Genomic DNA, 14,908 nt, shown 5'->3' with positions numbered 1-14,908 from the left:
TTTTTTTTTTCAATCAGAAATACAATTATATCTCAGTAATGTTCAAGAGGCTTCAGCAAAATCTAAAAGGAAACAACTGTGTATGTAAAGGGAAGACTGAATAAAAAAATATATTCAGTACTTTTGCAATTGTTTCAAAGATTGTGAAAATTGCAGTTCTCTCTGAATCTCCATTTAACTGAAAGTGAAAAGTTGGTTCCTGTTTTGACATCTTCACACCACAGAAAAAATTCTATATCTAGTGAATAGAAAAGTTAAGAAAAAATCTTGCCTTCACTTTGAAATCATCCCATATATCTTTTCCTCCTCTCTGTAATTTCTTCCCTTGTTTCTGTAGAAGAGAGAATCACATCAGAGTATTAGAATAACATGATGATGCACAGATGAAAGAACTTATGATTCTATAGACTGCACATAGCGTTAAAATGGCTGTTGCAACAAAATATTTAGACTTCAGTATACAGTAGATGGTTAACCATTCTTGTTATTCTAACAAGTCCAAATCTTCCCCTGCTTCTATGATAAAAACTTCCCCTTCTAAACAAATCTAAACGAAACCCTGCCATCATAAATTTCACAGTTTATATTCTTAAAATCATTTTGGTAACAACAAAATTATTTTACTAAATTCTTCATTAATTCAAGAATAAGGTGAAATAAAGAGAGTTCATTTCAAAAGAGATATGTTAACAAAAGGTTTAAAATTACTGTGGGAACATAAAAATTAAATATTTCAACAATAAAAACTTCTAGTAATTGATAATTCTTAATTTTAGAAATTTTTTTTCTTTCTTGTAAGAATTAACTTGAAACAAGTTATTTGTGTCATTTTCTGAGACAGCATCATCATCATCATTTAACATCTGCTTTTCATGCTAGAATGGGTTGGACAGTTTGACTGAGGACAGGTGAGCCAGAAGGCTGCACCAGGCTCCAACCTGATCTGGTATAGTTTCTACAGCTGGATGCCCTTCCTAATGCCAATCACTCCATGAGTGTAGTGGGTGATTTTATGTGCCTCCAGCACAACGGCCAGTCAGGCAGTACTGGCAACAACCACACTCAAATGTTGTATTTCACATGCCACCGGCAAATGTGCCAGTAAGGCGACGTTGGCAACGATCACATTTGAATGGTGCTTTTTACGTGCTACCAGCATGGGAGCCAGTCAATGGCCCTGGCAACAATCATGCTCAGATGATGCTTTTAACATTCCACTGGCAGTGATTTTGATTTTAGTTGCCTCAACAGGTTTTCGCAAGCAAAGTTTAGTGTCCAATGAATGAAGGGTACTCATACGTGGAATGGTTATACACCACTGGTATAGGCCATGGGTTATGGTCTCACTTGGTATGTCGGGTCTTCTCAAGCACGGCATACCTCCAAAGGTCTTGGTCACTAGTCATTGCCTCAGTGAGGCCCAATGTTCAAAGTTTGTGCTTCACCACCTCATCCCAGGTCTTCCTGGGTCTACCTCTTCCACAGGTTCCCTCAACTGCTAGGGTGTGACACTTTTCATACAGCTTTGAAATACATGGCTCATCCATTTGCAATACATGACCATACCAGCGCAGTCATCTCTCTTGTACACCACATCTGATGCTTCATAAATCCAATATTTTTCTCAGGGCGCTTACACTGTCATGTATGCACACTGACATTACACATCCAGTGGGGCATACTGGCTTCATTCCTTGCAAGCTTACGCATGTCCTCAGCAATCACAGCCCATGTTTCACTACCATGTAACATAGCTGTCCGCATACATGCATCATACAGTCTACCTTTTACTCTGAGCAAGAGGCCCTTTGTCACCAGCAGAGGTAGGAGCTCTCTGAACTTTGCCCAGGCTATTCTTATTCTAACAGCTACTTTCAGAGCATCCACCCTCGCTACTGACTTGGTCACCTAGGTAATGGAAGCTATCAACTACTAGTCTTTCCCCTGGAATGTAGCGGAAGTTGTTCTCTGCACATTTTCAGTGTTTATTGCTCCTGCGCATTTACCACATACAAAAACTATCTTCCCAGTTAGCCTTCCTTTGATATTGCTGCACCTCTTGTGTGTCCATAGCTTACACTGGGTACATCTTATAGAGTTTCTACCTACGCCTTTTCTTCAGATTGAGTAGGGCCATCTACCTGTTTGTCTGCCTTCCTACTTATTAAGACTTTGGTTTTAGCTAGGTTGACTGTAAAGCCCTTCCATTCTAAGCCTTGTTTCCACACCTGAAACTTCTCCTCTAGTTTTGATAGTTTTTTCCATAAACAAAATTAGAGCAAGGTCATCAGCATAGAGGAGCTCCCAGAGGCATCCTGTCTTGAATTCCTCTGTTATTGCCTGGAGCAGTATGATGAATAAGAGGGGGCTGAGGACTGATCCTTGGTGGACCCCTACCTAGAATTCTTCACTGTACTCATTGCCAACCCTCACCTTACTGACAGCATCCCTGTACATGGCTTGCACAGCTCTCACTAACCATTCATCTATCCCTAGTTTCCTCATTGACCAGCAGATAAGGGATCGGGGGACCATAAAAATTTAAAAGGTAAAAGTATAGGCAAATGGTTAAAATGTTTACTCCATTTTATATCCTCATACGTTGGATAGATAATATAATGAAGCAGGGGTGGGGGGTGAAAGCATTTACACGAAACTCACAACTCTATATCAAAAGCTCACAGTGAACTGCTTACCAACCCTAACTGCCAATCACTCAGTTCTTTAATTTATAATAATGAGCCGATCCACCTGTAGTCACTTGGGGGGGGGGGCTTTGTCGGAATATTTCCACAACGCTCCACAATTATATGGTTCTGAGTTTGGTACCACTGCATGGCACCTTGCACAAGAGTTATTAACCTTAACCTCAGGTTGATCACTATCATGAGGTAGTGAGTTCAATTCCTGGACCGAGCTGTGGATTGAATTCTTGAGTAAGATACTTTATTTCATGTTGCTTCAGTTCACTCAGCTGCAGAAATGAGTTGCGATATCACTGGTGCCAAACTGTATCAACTTTGCCTTTCTCTTGGATAACATCAGTGGTGTGGAGGCTGGTATGCATGGGCAACTACCAGTCTTCCATAAACAAAATTATTTGGACTTGTGCCTCAGAGGGTAACTTTGGGGGTGCAATCCCATGGTCATTCATAACTGGAAGGAGTCTTTACTCTGTTTACTCAGATTGATCAATATCTTCTAAGTGAAATCATTAGATGGAAATTGTGTGGAAGCCTGTCTTATGGGTGAGTATATGTGTATGCACACATATGTGTGGGTATACGTGTATGTACATAAATGGTGACATTTCAAGTCTTCACATGGCAATGCCTGAGCAAAATGGACACCAAATTTACATTCCCTGTAAATAATTAATTCTGAAGCTCTATGCTTTTGGAGAGAGATGGAATAAAACAGAAAGAAAACCTAGTCTGAAAGGTAAGGATTGGTGACAGGAAATACAGGCTTAAAATAATCATAAATCAATGCCTACAAGAAGTTTCACCTAACCCATACCAGCACAGAAAAACAAACAAATATTTCAAAGTGAACCAATCAGCCAATCGTATTTCTTTAAACTGAATACATTTATGTTAAACATCAAAACAATGGATAGCTGTTGTTACTTAGCACAGATTAAGCTTGATATCAAAGACATTCCAGCTGTGACTAACATTATCTATTTTATTTTTTTTACATACAATGTATCTTGTACTACATAATCCAATATGTCCTTTTCCTTAAGATGATAGACTATCTTTTGACGAAGGATTCGGTTGCTACTTCTAGCAGCTGTACAACCATTGCAGTGCTTCCCAAACTTTTTGCACCAAATTGCAATATCACTCACCTATAGGCTAAAAACTGCTCCATCGCCCACCTGTGTAAAAAACCCTGACACAACCCCACCCAACACAAAATCCCCTAGGACCCCAACCCTGTATCATTTGACACATACACTATATCGTAAACTCGTTGCCCTGTTAGTGCCATTTGGACTAATATGCGGTTGTTTACAAATCCCTTATTGTGGGTTTAGTTTTGCCATTAGTGTCAATAAAATTCTAACGTTAATTTTATATTTTTCAAACAGATTAACTTCTGGAAACTTGCACTTTGCTTTACACTGATTTTCATTTTCCCCAAATGAACCCTTGATCAGAACGACCGATGCAAAAATAATTTATGATTGTATTATAAAGGAAAAGAATAAAACTTTTTAATGAGAACCCTGGATCTGGTGTGATGCAGCATGTGCAGATAAATTTGGTTTCAAACTTGTTGACTTTAACCGCAAGTCTCCTCAATGTGTCACATCCAGTCCAATTCTTTTATGGGAAAATAAAGTTCCAACATGGTTAAAACCAGATTCAACTGGGTATGAGGTAAGAAAGGCAAGCAAAAGTAATTCCAAATGTTTCCACAGACTGGGGTAAGAATTCAATATACTCTGATGGTACCACAAACTTTCTTTGCCATTCTGGCGATATCGTATTGTGGTGTCATTATTATTTTGTAATTCTATCAATTCCACCTGAACATCATCCTCACAATCAACTGCATTGACCTCAATATACCAATTTGGAATATTCAGCGCAATAACATCTTGAAATCATTCCACCATGTTATTGTGCAATGATTGTAAATGGCTGCGATATGTAGTTAAAACCTCATCAACCTATTCATCTTTCAAAGAATCAAGTTGTAGAAATTGATGGAATTGATGTTTTGAAATGTTAGTCTTAAACAACACCAGTTTCAAAATTGAGGTAGTGATAAATGATTTACAATCAATCAGAGATTTTCTGTTTCCTTGTAACAACTTATTCAAATCATTTAATTTTGTGAATATATCACAAAGAAAAATAAAATCACACTTTACAACCATCAATGACGTGGATAGTGGAGTATCTTCAAAGAAAAAGATATTCTATGAACCAGTTCAATAAAGCGTAAAACAGTTTCCTTTTGACAGCCACCACACTTTGTTCTGGTATAAGAGTTTCGTATGGTCCTCATTTCTCAGACAGACTTGACAGAAAATTTGATCAGTCAAAGGACTGGACTCCAATTTGTTCACAGTCTTCATAACTAACTGTAGCGCATCATTCAATGTACCATTCATATTTTTTGCCCCTAAATGCTGCTGGTGTGCCAAGCAATGAGCAGTTAGTATCTAGAGTGAAATTTCATGCTTTAGGAGAGATGAAAAACCTCTGTATCTTCCTATCATTGAAGGAGTTCCATCAGATGCACAGGCAAGAATATTACTGACTGGGATATTATGTTCAAAAAGGAAAGACTTGAGTGTGAAAATAGTCACACCTTTTGAATCAAGCAGCAATTTGTCTGTAAACAGCATTTCCTCACAAGGTTGAAGGTCTTCACTGAAATATCGAACATATACTATCATCAAACATTGATTGTCCACAGCAGTTGACTCATCCACTTGTATAGAAAACTCAGAACGCTGGAGAATATTAATGAGCTGATGTTTGACATCATTGACCATTTCATTGATGCATCGAGAAATTGTGATATTATTAAGTAGGATCTTCTTCATAATGTTATTGGGTTTTATGTGCATAATGTTTGACAAAACCTCCTCGATAACTGGGCGAAGTAATGTTTCTCCAATTGTGTGAGACTTCCCAGGCTTAGCAACAAGCAATGCAATGTTGTACGATGCAATCAACCCATCATTGTCCCGTTTACTAGTTTCCTGGAGCAGCGTGATGAATGTTAGTGTTTGCTTTTTGAAAGAGGAGCTCAGTTGCAAAAAGTATGCTAACGGCTTGTCCTTCTTGTCAGAATGCTTTGCATCAAAGTAATACTTTAAGCATGAAGGCTTTGTTAGTCAATGTTTGATGGCAAAGATTGATGGCACATAGGTAACTGACAGTTCTGAGGAGAGGGAATAAATCCAAACGATAAATAATCACTACTGTACTGTTGACAAATTTTCTTGACTGGAGGCATCAGTAAACTGAAAATGTGAAAACGAATTTCTACAGATGGCATCAGAAAGGCAGAATGGTATTTCCAAAGAGAAGAAGTCAACAGAGCAGAGTCAGATGACACATCTTTACAGAAGCAAATACAGATCTAGTTTGTTTGGCTGCCAGCATTTCAAAAATTAAAGTTTATTGAAAATTTTAGAATTTGGCACATTAATATTACCTTTCCAAGCTAAATTGCTGGAGTTATTCAACTTTTTCCTGAAAAATGTTTTTAAAAAGTTAAAGAGGTTTAAAGTTTGATCATTTTCACCCAGTCAAGAAACACAATTTCAAAGCTGTCATTTTGTGTGTGACTGCACATTTTGTCAACATCCTGAAAATAGCAGTTGTGTTTTGATATGAAACCACAGAATTCTGCACAACATATAACCCCTTATAACTTTTTTTATTTTTCAGAGTTTTCAGAAAATTTCTGTGAGTTTGAATCCTGTATGCAGGATTTCATACGATTATGCACACAAAAAAAACAACTTTGTAGTGAAGTGTGATTTAAGGCCTAGGCCTATTTGGCTGCTATTTTTAGCACAAATGACAACCATTTCAATGACTGTGACAAAAATATTCGAGCAATAAACAAGTCTGCTTTTTTAATACAAAGGGACATTTCATGCGAGTAGTCATATCCATAAAAGTTCATCCTTATTCTAGGCATGCCTAGAAATCAGTAAATGCAGACTTAATTTCTAAAAGTTCATTGTCACCCACAAAATGCTCATATCACCCACCATTTTCTAGAAATTCGCCCATCACTCACTGGTGGGCGATATTGGCCACTTTGGGAAGCTATGATTTAGAGGTTCTCATGTTGGTTTGAATAACAGGTGAGTAGATAACAGCAGGCAAGCAGATAGGTAGATGATAACAGGGGTAGGTCTGACTTACCTTCATATTGCTTAACCATTCTTTATATCTTGAATGTGCATTCAATTTATCCGCATGGAGAGTGGCTTCTCTTTCAAACACATCAGTAAAACCAATGCCACAGTTCAACATATCTAATCGCTCGTTAATAAACTGGAAAATGAAAAAAAGCCACCATAATTGCATCAGTAATTAATTGATTAATATTAAAGATTAAATTAATACTAAGGTCTTAATCACTAGTTAAGATATTTGCAATGGTTGTGTTGTTAATAAGTTTGCTTCACAACAATATGGTTTTGGGTTCAGTCCTACAGCACACTGCTACAGGGCAAGGCTCAGTGAATTCATGGTTGTGTGGTTAAGAGGTTCACTTTGAAATCAAGTGATTTCGGGTTCAGTTCCAATGTACAGCACTTTGGTCAAGTGTCACCTTGCTTGAAGCAAGGGTTGGTGACAGGAAGAGTGTCTGGTTATAAAAAATTCACCTCAATAGAGATTCAACTGACTCACATAAGCATGGAAAGATGTACTTTAAAACTTTGATGATAATGACAATGATGAATCAAAGACTCTCAGAATAGAAAGAATAGGCAAAATTATTGTGTATGATTGTATTTTAACTGTTTATGAATCAAAGGTAAGGGTGGGGAGAGAGAGATAGCGTGGATGCATGGACAACAGATTGGGCATGGGCAAGGATGGTTTGGATAACAGTGGGGTTGGGGAGGGATCCCTATTGGGTGAATTGACAAGCCATGAGTTGGGACTGGGTCTTGAAGTCATGGTTGTCACTACAGAGTGGCAGAGACAGAGTAACTGAGAGTAAGCGATGAACAGTTTCGTGTGAGAAGCTGAGATAAGAGTGTGGGTCTGGGTATATAGAGGATGGAGGTGGTAAGAAAGGTGGACGGTAACAGAATGTGGGGACAGATGTGTTAGAGACAGAACAGGAGAATCTGATGGCAGGATGGAAGGACTGAATGAAAGAGAGGAAGGTTTCGAAATGTTAGCAGAAAAGTGAGGTTGCACCGATGCAGTCATCGGTGTAACACCCATACAGCTCAGGAGTGAATATTTGGGCCTCAACATAACTGACAAACATGTTTGCATAGATGGGGTTCATTCTTGTTCCTATGACCATTCCCAAGACATGATGGTAAATTTCTCCTGCAAATGAGAAGCAATTTAAGAAGACAAATTCATCCAAATGAGGAGGGTAGAGGCATCAGGTTGAGGATCAAGAAAGTATTTTAATGCAAGGAGGCCTTCATTGTAAGGGGTCACAGTGTATAAGGACTTAATGTCAAGAGTGAACAGGAGTTTGGAGGGGCAGGAGGAAAGGAGAACAAATTAATGAGAGAGGCTTGGAGAAGCCATTATGAAAAACTGCTGAATGTGGAGAATGAATTGGAGGAGGAGAGCCTGCCAAATGTTGACCCAGTAGAAGGACCAGCTATCCGAATAGATAGCTCCCTTGTAGTTAAGGTAAAGTCCCCGGCCCATCTGGAATCACTGCTGAGATGCTTAAAACATCTGGCTATGTAGGCTATGGCCTAGTTACACGCATTGTAAACCAGGTAGTTCATAATGGAGTCATAACCAATGACTGGCGTAGCAGCACCATAGTCAACTGCTACAAGGGTAAGGGTGATGCTCTAGATAGAAATAACTACAGGGGTATTAAACTGTTGGATCAGGTGATGAAGGTCAGAGAGAGGTTCATAACCCATCTCATTAGGGAGAGAATTTGCTTAGATGAGATGCGGAAACAGCGGAAACGAACTGTTACGCTCAATGTAAACAAAGCGAAAGAAAGGATAGTTTGTTATTTCCCACAACCTTAAATGAAATTAAGGCCTATTTTGCCATAAATATTATTATGGGTATCAGAAAGTTACCCAGAATAACAAATTCTATCGTAAAATTTTGTTGTATACCCAATTGAATATTAGCTAATAACCCATTTTCTATAGCGATGTTTGAACAAAATTTTAATAATTTTATATATTGTTGAATTTACCTATATCTACCTGCAATTAGAGTCACTTTGTGACAAAAATTATAGTATAGAATTGGTTGAGAACATTTCATTAAATTATCTTCCAAAATTCACGTTAATATATTGATAAATAAAAAAGTTATAGTTGTTATAGAATAACAAATTCTATCGTAAAATCATGGGTAAACTCTAATTGAAGAAATTGTGTGAGGAGTAAATCGTTATGTATTTATTTGTTTCTGTTTGCTGTTTTTTTTTTTTAGTAGTGGTTTAAGGTACACTTCTCTCGTTTTATCGAATTAGTTTCACTTTAATCGTTGCAAACTTGCAAAGAGAAAGTCGTAGAAATTGGAGTGATAGCATGAGTGAATCAGATCGCTCCCTTTTTGTGTGTGTACGTATGCTATAGCCCACACTAAGAAAAGCACTTGACTCAGACACCACAATGTGAGTTTTCTCTAAATTTTGCATAATTGGGGTTGAAATTTTAAAAACTGGACCTGGCACGACCCGATGCATTCTACTCTTAAAAATGCTAGGTAAATTGTAATTGAAGAAATCCTATATTGTAGATTTCTATAAGATACAAAGGGAGGCAGATAAAATCTGCCTTTTATAATAAGAGATAGTCCCCAGGAAATAACAGAGGAATTCAAAACAGGATGCCTCTGGGAGCTCCTCTATGCTGATGACCTGGCTCTCATAGCAGAATCATTACCGGAACTAGAAAAGAAATTTCGGGTGTGGAAGCAAGGGTTAGAATCAAAGGGCCTTAGAGTAAATGCAGCAAAGACCAAAGTTATAGTAAGCAGAAAGGCGAACTCAGCACACACACCCTCGAGTAAGTGGCCCTGCTCAATCTGTAGGAAAGGTGCAGGTAGAAACTCCATAAGATGCACCCAGTGTAAGTTATGGACGCATAAGAGGTGCAGCAACATCAAAGGGAAATTAACTGATAAGATAGCTTTCATGTGCAGCAGATGCACAGTGACAATAGACACCACAGATACTCAGAAAACAGATTTTATCACACTCCAGGGGGAGAAACTAGAAGTAGTTGATAGTTTCCGCTACCTGGGTGACCAAGTTAGTAGTGGAGGTGGATGCTCAGAGAGTGTCACCACTAGAATACGAATAGCCTGGGCAAAGTTCAGAAAGCTCCTACCCCTACTGGCGACAAAGGGTCTCTCGCTCAAAGTGAAAGGTAGATTGTATGACGCATGTGTGCGAACTGTCATGCTTCACGGTAGTGAAACATGGGCTGTGACTGCAGAGGACATGCGTAGACTTGAAAGGAATGAAGCTAGCATGATCTGCTGGATGTGTAATGTCAGTGTGCGCGCACGACAGAGGGTAAGCACCCTGAGAGAAATGCTAGACATAAGAAGCATCAGATGTGGTGTGCAAGAGTGACGCTTGCAATGGTATGGTCATGTACTGCAGATGGATGAGGAGAGATGTGTGAAGAAGTGCCACTCCCAAACAGTTGAAGGTATCAGGGGGAGAGGTAGACCCAGGAAGACATGGGATGAGGTAGTCAAGCATGACCTCAGAGCGTTGGGCCTCACTGAGGCGATGGCGAAGGACCAAGATCTCTGGAGATATGCTGTGACTGCAAAGACCTGGGCTGCTTCCTGCACCAGTTCCGCATAGCCCCTGCCCATTCAAAGTACCTTGGATTCCAGAACATCCCGCTGTGCTTGAGGAGACCTGTTGAGTCAAGTACATGAACATCGAAGTAAATATCAATGGAAATAGTAGTTGTGATACCTGTGCCGGTGGCACATAAAAAGCACCATCCGAACATGGCCCTTGCCAGCGCCGCCTCGACTGGCTTCTGTGCCATTGGCACATAAAAAGCACCATCTGAACGTGGCCGATGGCAGCGCTGCCTCGACTGGCTCCAGTGCCGGTGGCACATAAAAAGCACCATCCGAACGTGGCCGATGCCAGCACCGCCTTGGCTGGCTTCCGTGCCGGTGGCACGTTAAAAGCACCAACCGATCATGGCCGATGCCGGACTCCCCTGGCACGTAAAAAGCACCCACTACACTTGCGGAGTGGTTGGCATTAGGAAGGGCATCCAGCTGTAGAAACTCTGCCAGATCAGACTAGAGCCTGGTGCAGCCCCTGGCTTCCCAGACCCCGGTCGAACCGTCCAACCCGTGCTAGCGCGGAAAACGGGCGTTAAACGATGATGGTGATGATGAAAGAACATGGTTAGTGTTATGAACATGTGACAGGAAGGAAGCCACTAGGAGTAAGAGGACAAGGTCAAGGTATTTTGAGATGAGTTCAGTGGGGCAATGTCACGCAGATAAGGTGGACAGGGTTGCTAGGTTTGTGTATATTCTTCTTTCTGCCTTTAACCCTCCAACACAGAGTATAGGCCACTTATAATTGAATTCCATGTCGCATAATTTTTGGCTTCTGTACTTATACTCTGCCATGAATGTCCCCCTTTCTCCAGCTCCTTCTGTGTTGATCTACGCCACGAGTTCTTAGGCCTACCTCTCTTTCTATATCCAACCAGTTTCCACTGTAAAGCATTTTTCGCTACATTTGGTGTGTCTTTTCTGATTGTGCTACCAATCCACTTCCACTTTTTCCTAAATATTTGCTCCCTAATCGAAACTTGATTTGTTCTTTGCCATAGCTCCATATTGCTTATGTGTTGGAGCCATCTAATTTTAAGTATACTACACAAGCATCTGTTGATGAATGATTCTATTTGCTTATTTGACTTAACTGTTGTTCATCATGTCTCAGCCCCATACAATAAACACTGCTTTTACGTTAGTGTTAAAAATTCTTATTTTGTTCTTTATTGAAATTACACTTGCACTCCATACTTTTTTTAACAGGTGAAAAGCGGTCCTTGCCTTACTTATTCTCGTCTTAATATCTTCATCAGTGCTGCCTGAAAACGTTATCTTACTACCTAAATACGTAAACTCGGCTACATCCTCTAGTTCACCGGTTTCTTGTTTAATACGTTCGCTGTTTTCTTCATTAACGCACATAATATTTGATTTGTCGCGGCTGACTTTCAATCCTAGTTTGGCAGCTATTGCTTCGAATTTTGATGTTTTATTTTGCATTTGGCTATATGTTTGTGAAAGTAGCACTATATCATCTGCAAAGTCGAGATCTTCTACAGCTTCTGCATCCGTCCATTCAATGCCTGTTTGGCTTTCAATCGTTGTTTCCTTCATAATCCAATCTATAACTAGTAGAAATAAAAAAGGAGAAAGTATACAGCCCTGTCGAACTCCTGTTTTTACTTCAAATTTATCCATAGCTCCGTTTCCATGCAAGATTTGGCATGACATTCCTTGGTAAGTTGCTCTTATTATAGATATATACTTGTCTGGCATGCTGTAGTGCTGCATAATTTTCCATAAGCCTTCCCTATCTATCAAATGCTTTTTCGTAATCAATAAAGTTAATTATAAAGTGGTGCATTCCACCCTGCACTTTACTCTAAGATGATACAAAGAGTGGCGATTTGATCTACGCATGAACGTTCGTGTGTAGATTGTGTATATGCAGGTGATATATAATTATATATTGTTATGCATGATATATAGTTTCGCTAAATTAGCATTTCAAATGATAAAAGCTGCAGCAACTTGCAACATTTTAGTGTGTATATGGAGCAAGATGATTACAGAAAATCTGAATTTTGCATTTGGAACAATGTGGTTTCAGGTTCAATTCTACTGCATGGCACATGCCCAAAGTACCATGCTGTGAAATTGAATCTGGAAGTGATTTTGATAGGATTTCAACTTAGGAGGCAGAATAACTACCATAAGGCACTATACGTGAGACTTTAAAGTCTGCCATTTTGCTACTTGAATTAGCTAACAGCTTAAAATTTAAATCTTTCCATGGCACTCACTGAGAGAAGATATCATCCACCAAGCTGATTTGCCCTAGATGCACAACAAGAAGACCAAAATTATGGATTGGGAGAAAAAATATGGTTTGCAAAAACAATTTCAATCTTGAATAGTATTGCTGTAATTGAATGACACATTTAAAAGATTAACAGATTTAAAAGATTAACAGCTCACTTCATGAAAAATCTGAAGTTCAAGTAGATCTTCTAAGAATGGTCGCATGCTACTGGGTCTTGACAATAAGAATGCATCTTTTTGAAATGTGATCTTCTCACTGGGTTGGAATTTTAGAGCATCTCGATAGCCACCTGGAAAGACAAGAAATAAAAGCAGAAGATAGGATGCAATTTCAGACATGAGGTGGGTAGATAATAGGGAAAAAGTTTTAACTCGTCAACACGAAAGGACGAGTACAACTTTGTCTATCAACACAAATGTAAGGGACTGTAGCAGTATTTGATATGGAAATATGGAGTTCATGGCTATTGAATGAGTCCTGCAACTAAATTTGACAAGTACAGTTTAGGTACATTTAAACGTACACCAATTATTCTCGTGTATTATTTGAATTGCTCATCCCCTACCACACAGTCCATATGAAATTGTAGTCCTGTATAAATTTCCATACTCCCTATGAAAGCTTCATAGTCCATAGTAACTAATAAAACTGCTCTGTCCATACTCCCTATAATATCTGCTCTGAGCTTTCTCTAAAATAACTGCTCTGTTCATACTCCCTGTATAAAATGTAGCCAATTACCTCTACTAAAACTGTATAATCCATTACCCCAATACAAACTATACTATTCTTTCTTTCTCTTAAGATGTCAGCATTTAGATATTTACACAACTAACTGGCACAGGTCAAAATCTACGAAACACAAACAAAAAATATTGTACTGTGAAAATAAGAGAATTCTAGAACTCTTAATTTATACTTATTCCCACTGTTTTTGTATTTTTGCTGGTGGTGATCAGTTGTGAAGTCGATGGTTCTATGATACCAATATTTTTTATAATAAGCATATTAGTCTTGGAACAAGGTCTAACAATTACAACTGAAATGCACAGTCCATTCCTCTCATACAAACTGCACAATTAGTTCCTTCTTAAAGAGCTACATCTTTCATTTCTCAGTCACATACAAAATTTGCATTGCCCATCCCCTTGTATGTACCACACATTAAGTTGTAGTCTTTAAGCTCCCAAAAGAAATTACATGTGAAAGAAAAACCACAATTAATAAATGACTCACCAATGGTCCGGACTAAACTCATAAGGAAAGCTTGTGATATAGCATCTCCTTCAAGTTGCATTGAAGACTTCACCTTGTCATTTTTAAGCATTTTCTTTAAAATTGAAGTCTTTGAATAGAAACAAAAAAATGCTTTTATACACTTCTTAAACTTAGCATGTTTCTGAGCAGATTACTTATAAGAAACAAAAAAAAGAGAACAGATGTCACAAATTCACTAATTTGAGTATCTCACATTATGTTATTGGTTACATAACAAAGATATCTCTTTATCAACTACATAAACTCTGCTATCTGTGTTCAAAAGTGTGTGTATGTGGGGTGGGGAGGGGGTGCATACATGCCCATGTGCATGTATCATCATTTAGCATCTGTTTTCCATGCTAGCATGGGTGAAACTAGAGCTGGTAAGCCGGAGAGCTGCACTGGGCTCCAATCTCTTTTGGCTTAGTTTCTACAGCTGGATGTCCACCACTCCACAAGAGTACACTGAGTGGCCTTTACAGGTCACCAATAAAAGTGCCTTTTATGTATATGTATGCACACACACATATGTGGCACCCAAAGCACCCACTACACTCTTGGGGTGGTTAGCATTAGGAAGGGCACCCAGCTGTAGGATGACATGCAAAATCAGATTAAAACCTAATGCACTTCCCCAGCTTTCGGTCAAACCATCCAACCCATGCCAGTATGGAAAACTGCTGCTGATGATGATATACATATATATACATACGCACAGATTCCTGTTTAAAAAACTGGGAGAGAAATTCAAGGTATAAAGTACTCAATAACATACAGTAGAGTGTAGATGTATGTAAATTCAGATGATGGCACTTACATACTTTTGACATTCTGATTT

The 14,908-nt window shown here is 38.9% G+C and overlaps 1 protein-coding gene across 8 annotated transcripts in view; it reads right to left on the bottom strand.

Annotated features, from left to right (window-relative positions):
* The window catches only part of LOC115223141 (DENN domain-containing protein 1B), a 222,531-nt gene that overhangs the window by 57,455 nt on the left and 150,168 nt on the right, over positions 1 to 14,908 (bottom strand). For all 8 annotated transcript variants that reach the window (XM_029793558.2, XM_029793554.2, XM_029793559.2 and 5 more), the window contains 4 exons: positions 14,047 to 14,155; positions 12,966 to 13,099; positions 6,906 to 7,037; positions 272 to 331 (listed from right to left, as the gene is read on the bottom strand). In XM_029793558.2, coding sequence (XP_029649418.1) covers positions 272 to 331; positions 6,906 to 7,037; positions 12,966 to 13,099; positions 14,047 to 14,155 — 435 coding nt within the window. The remainder of the gene's footprint in view (positions 1 to 271; positions 332 to 6,905; positions 7,038 to 12,965; positions 13,100 to 14,046; positions 14,156 to 14,908) is intronic.

Source organism: Octopus sinensis, linkage group LG22, assembly GCF_006345805.1.
Source record: "Octopus sinensis linkage group LG22, ASM634580v1, whole genome shotgun sequence".
NCBI lineage: Eukaryota > Metazoa > Mollusca > Cephalopoda > Octopoda > Octopodidae > Octopus > Octopus sinensis.
Note: the sequence above shows the minus strand (reverse complement) of the source record. Positions and strands in the feature narration are given on the sequence as shown.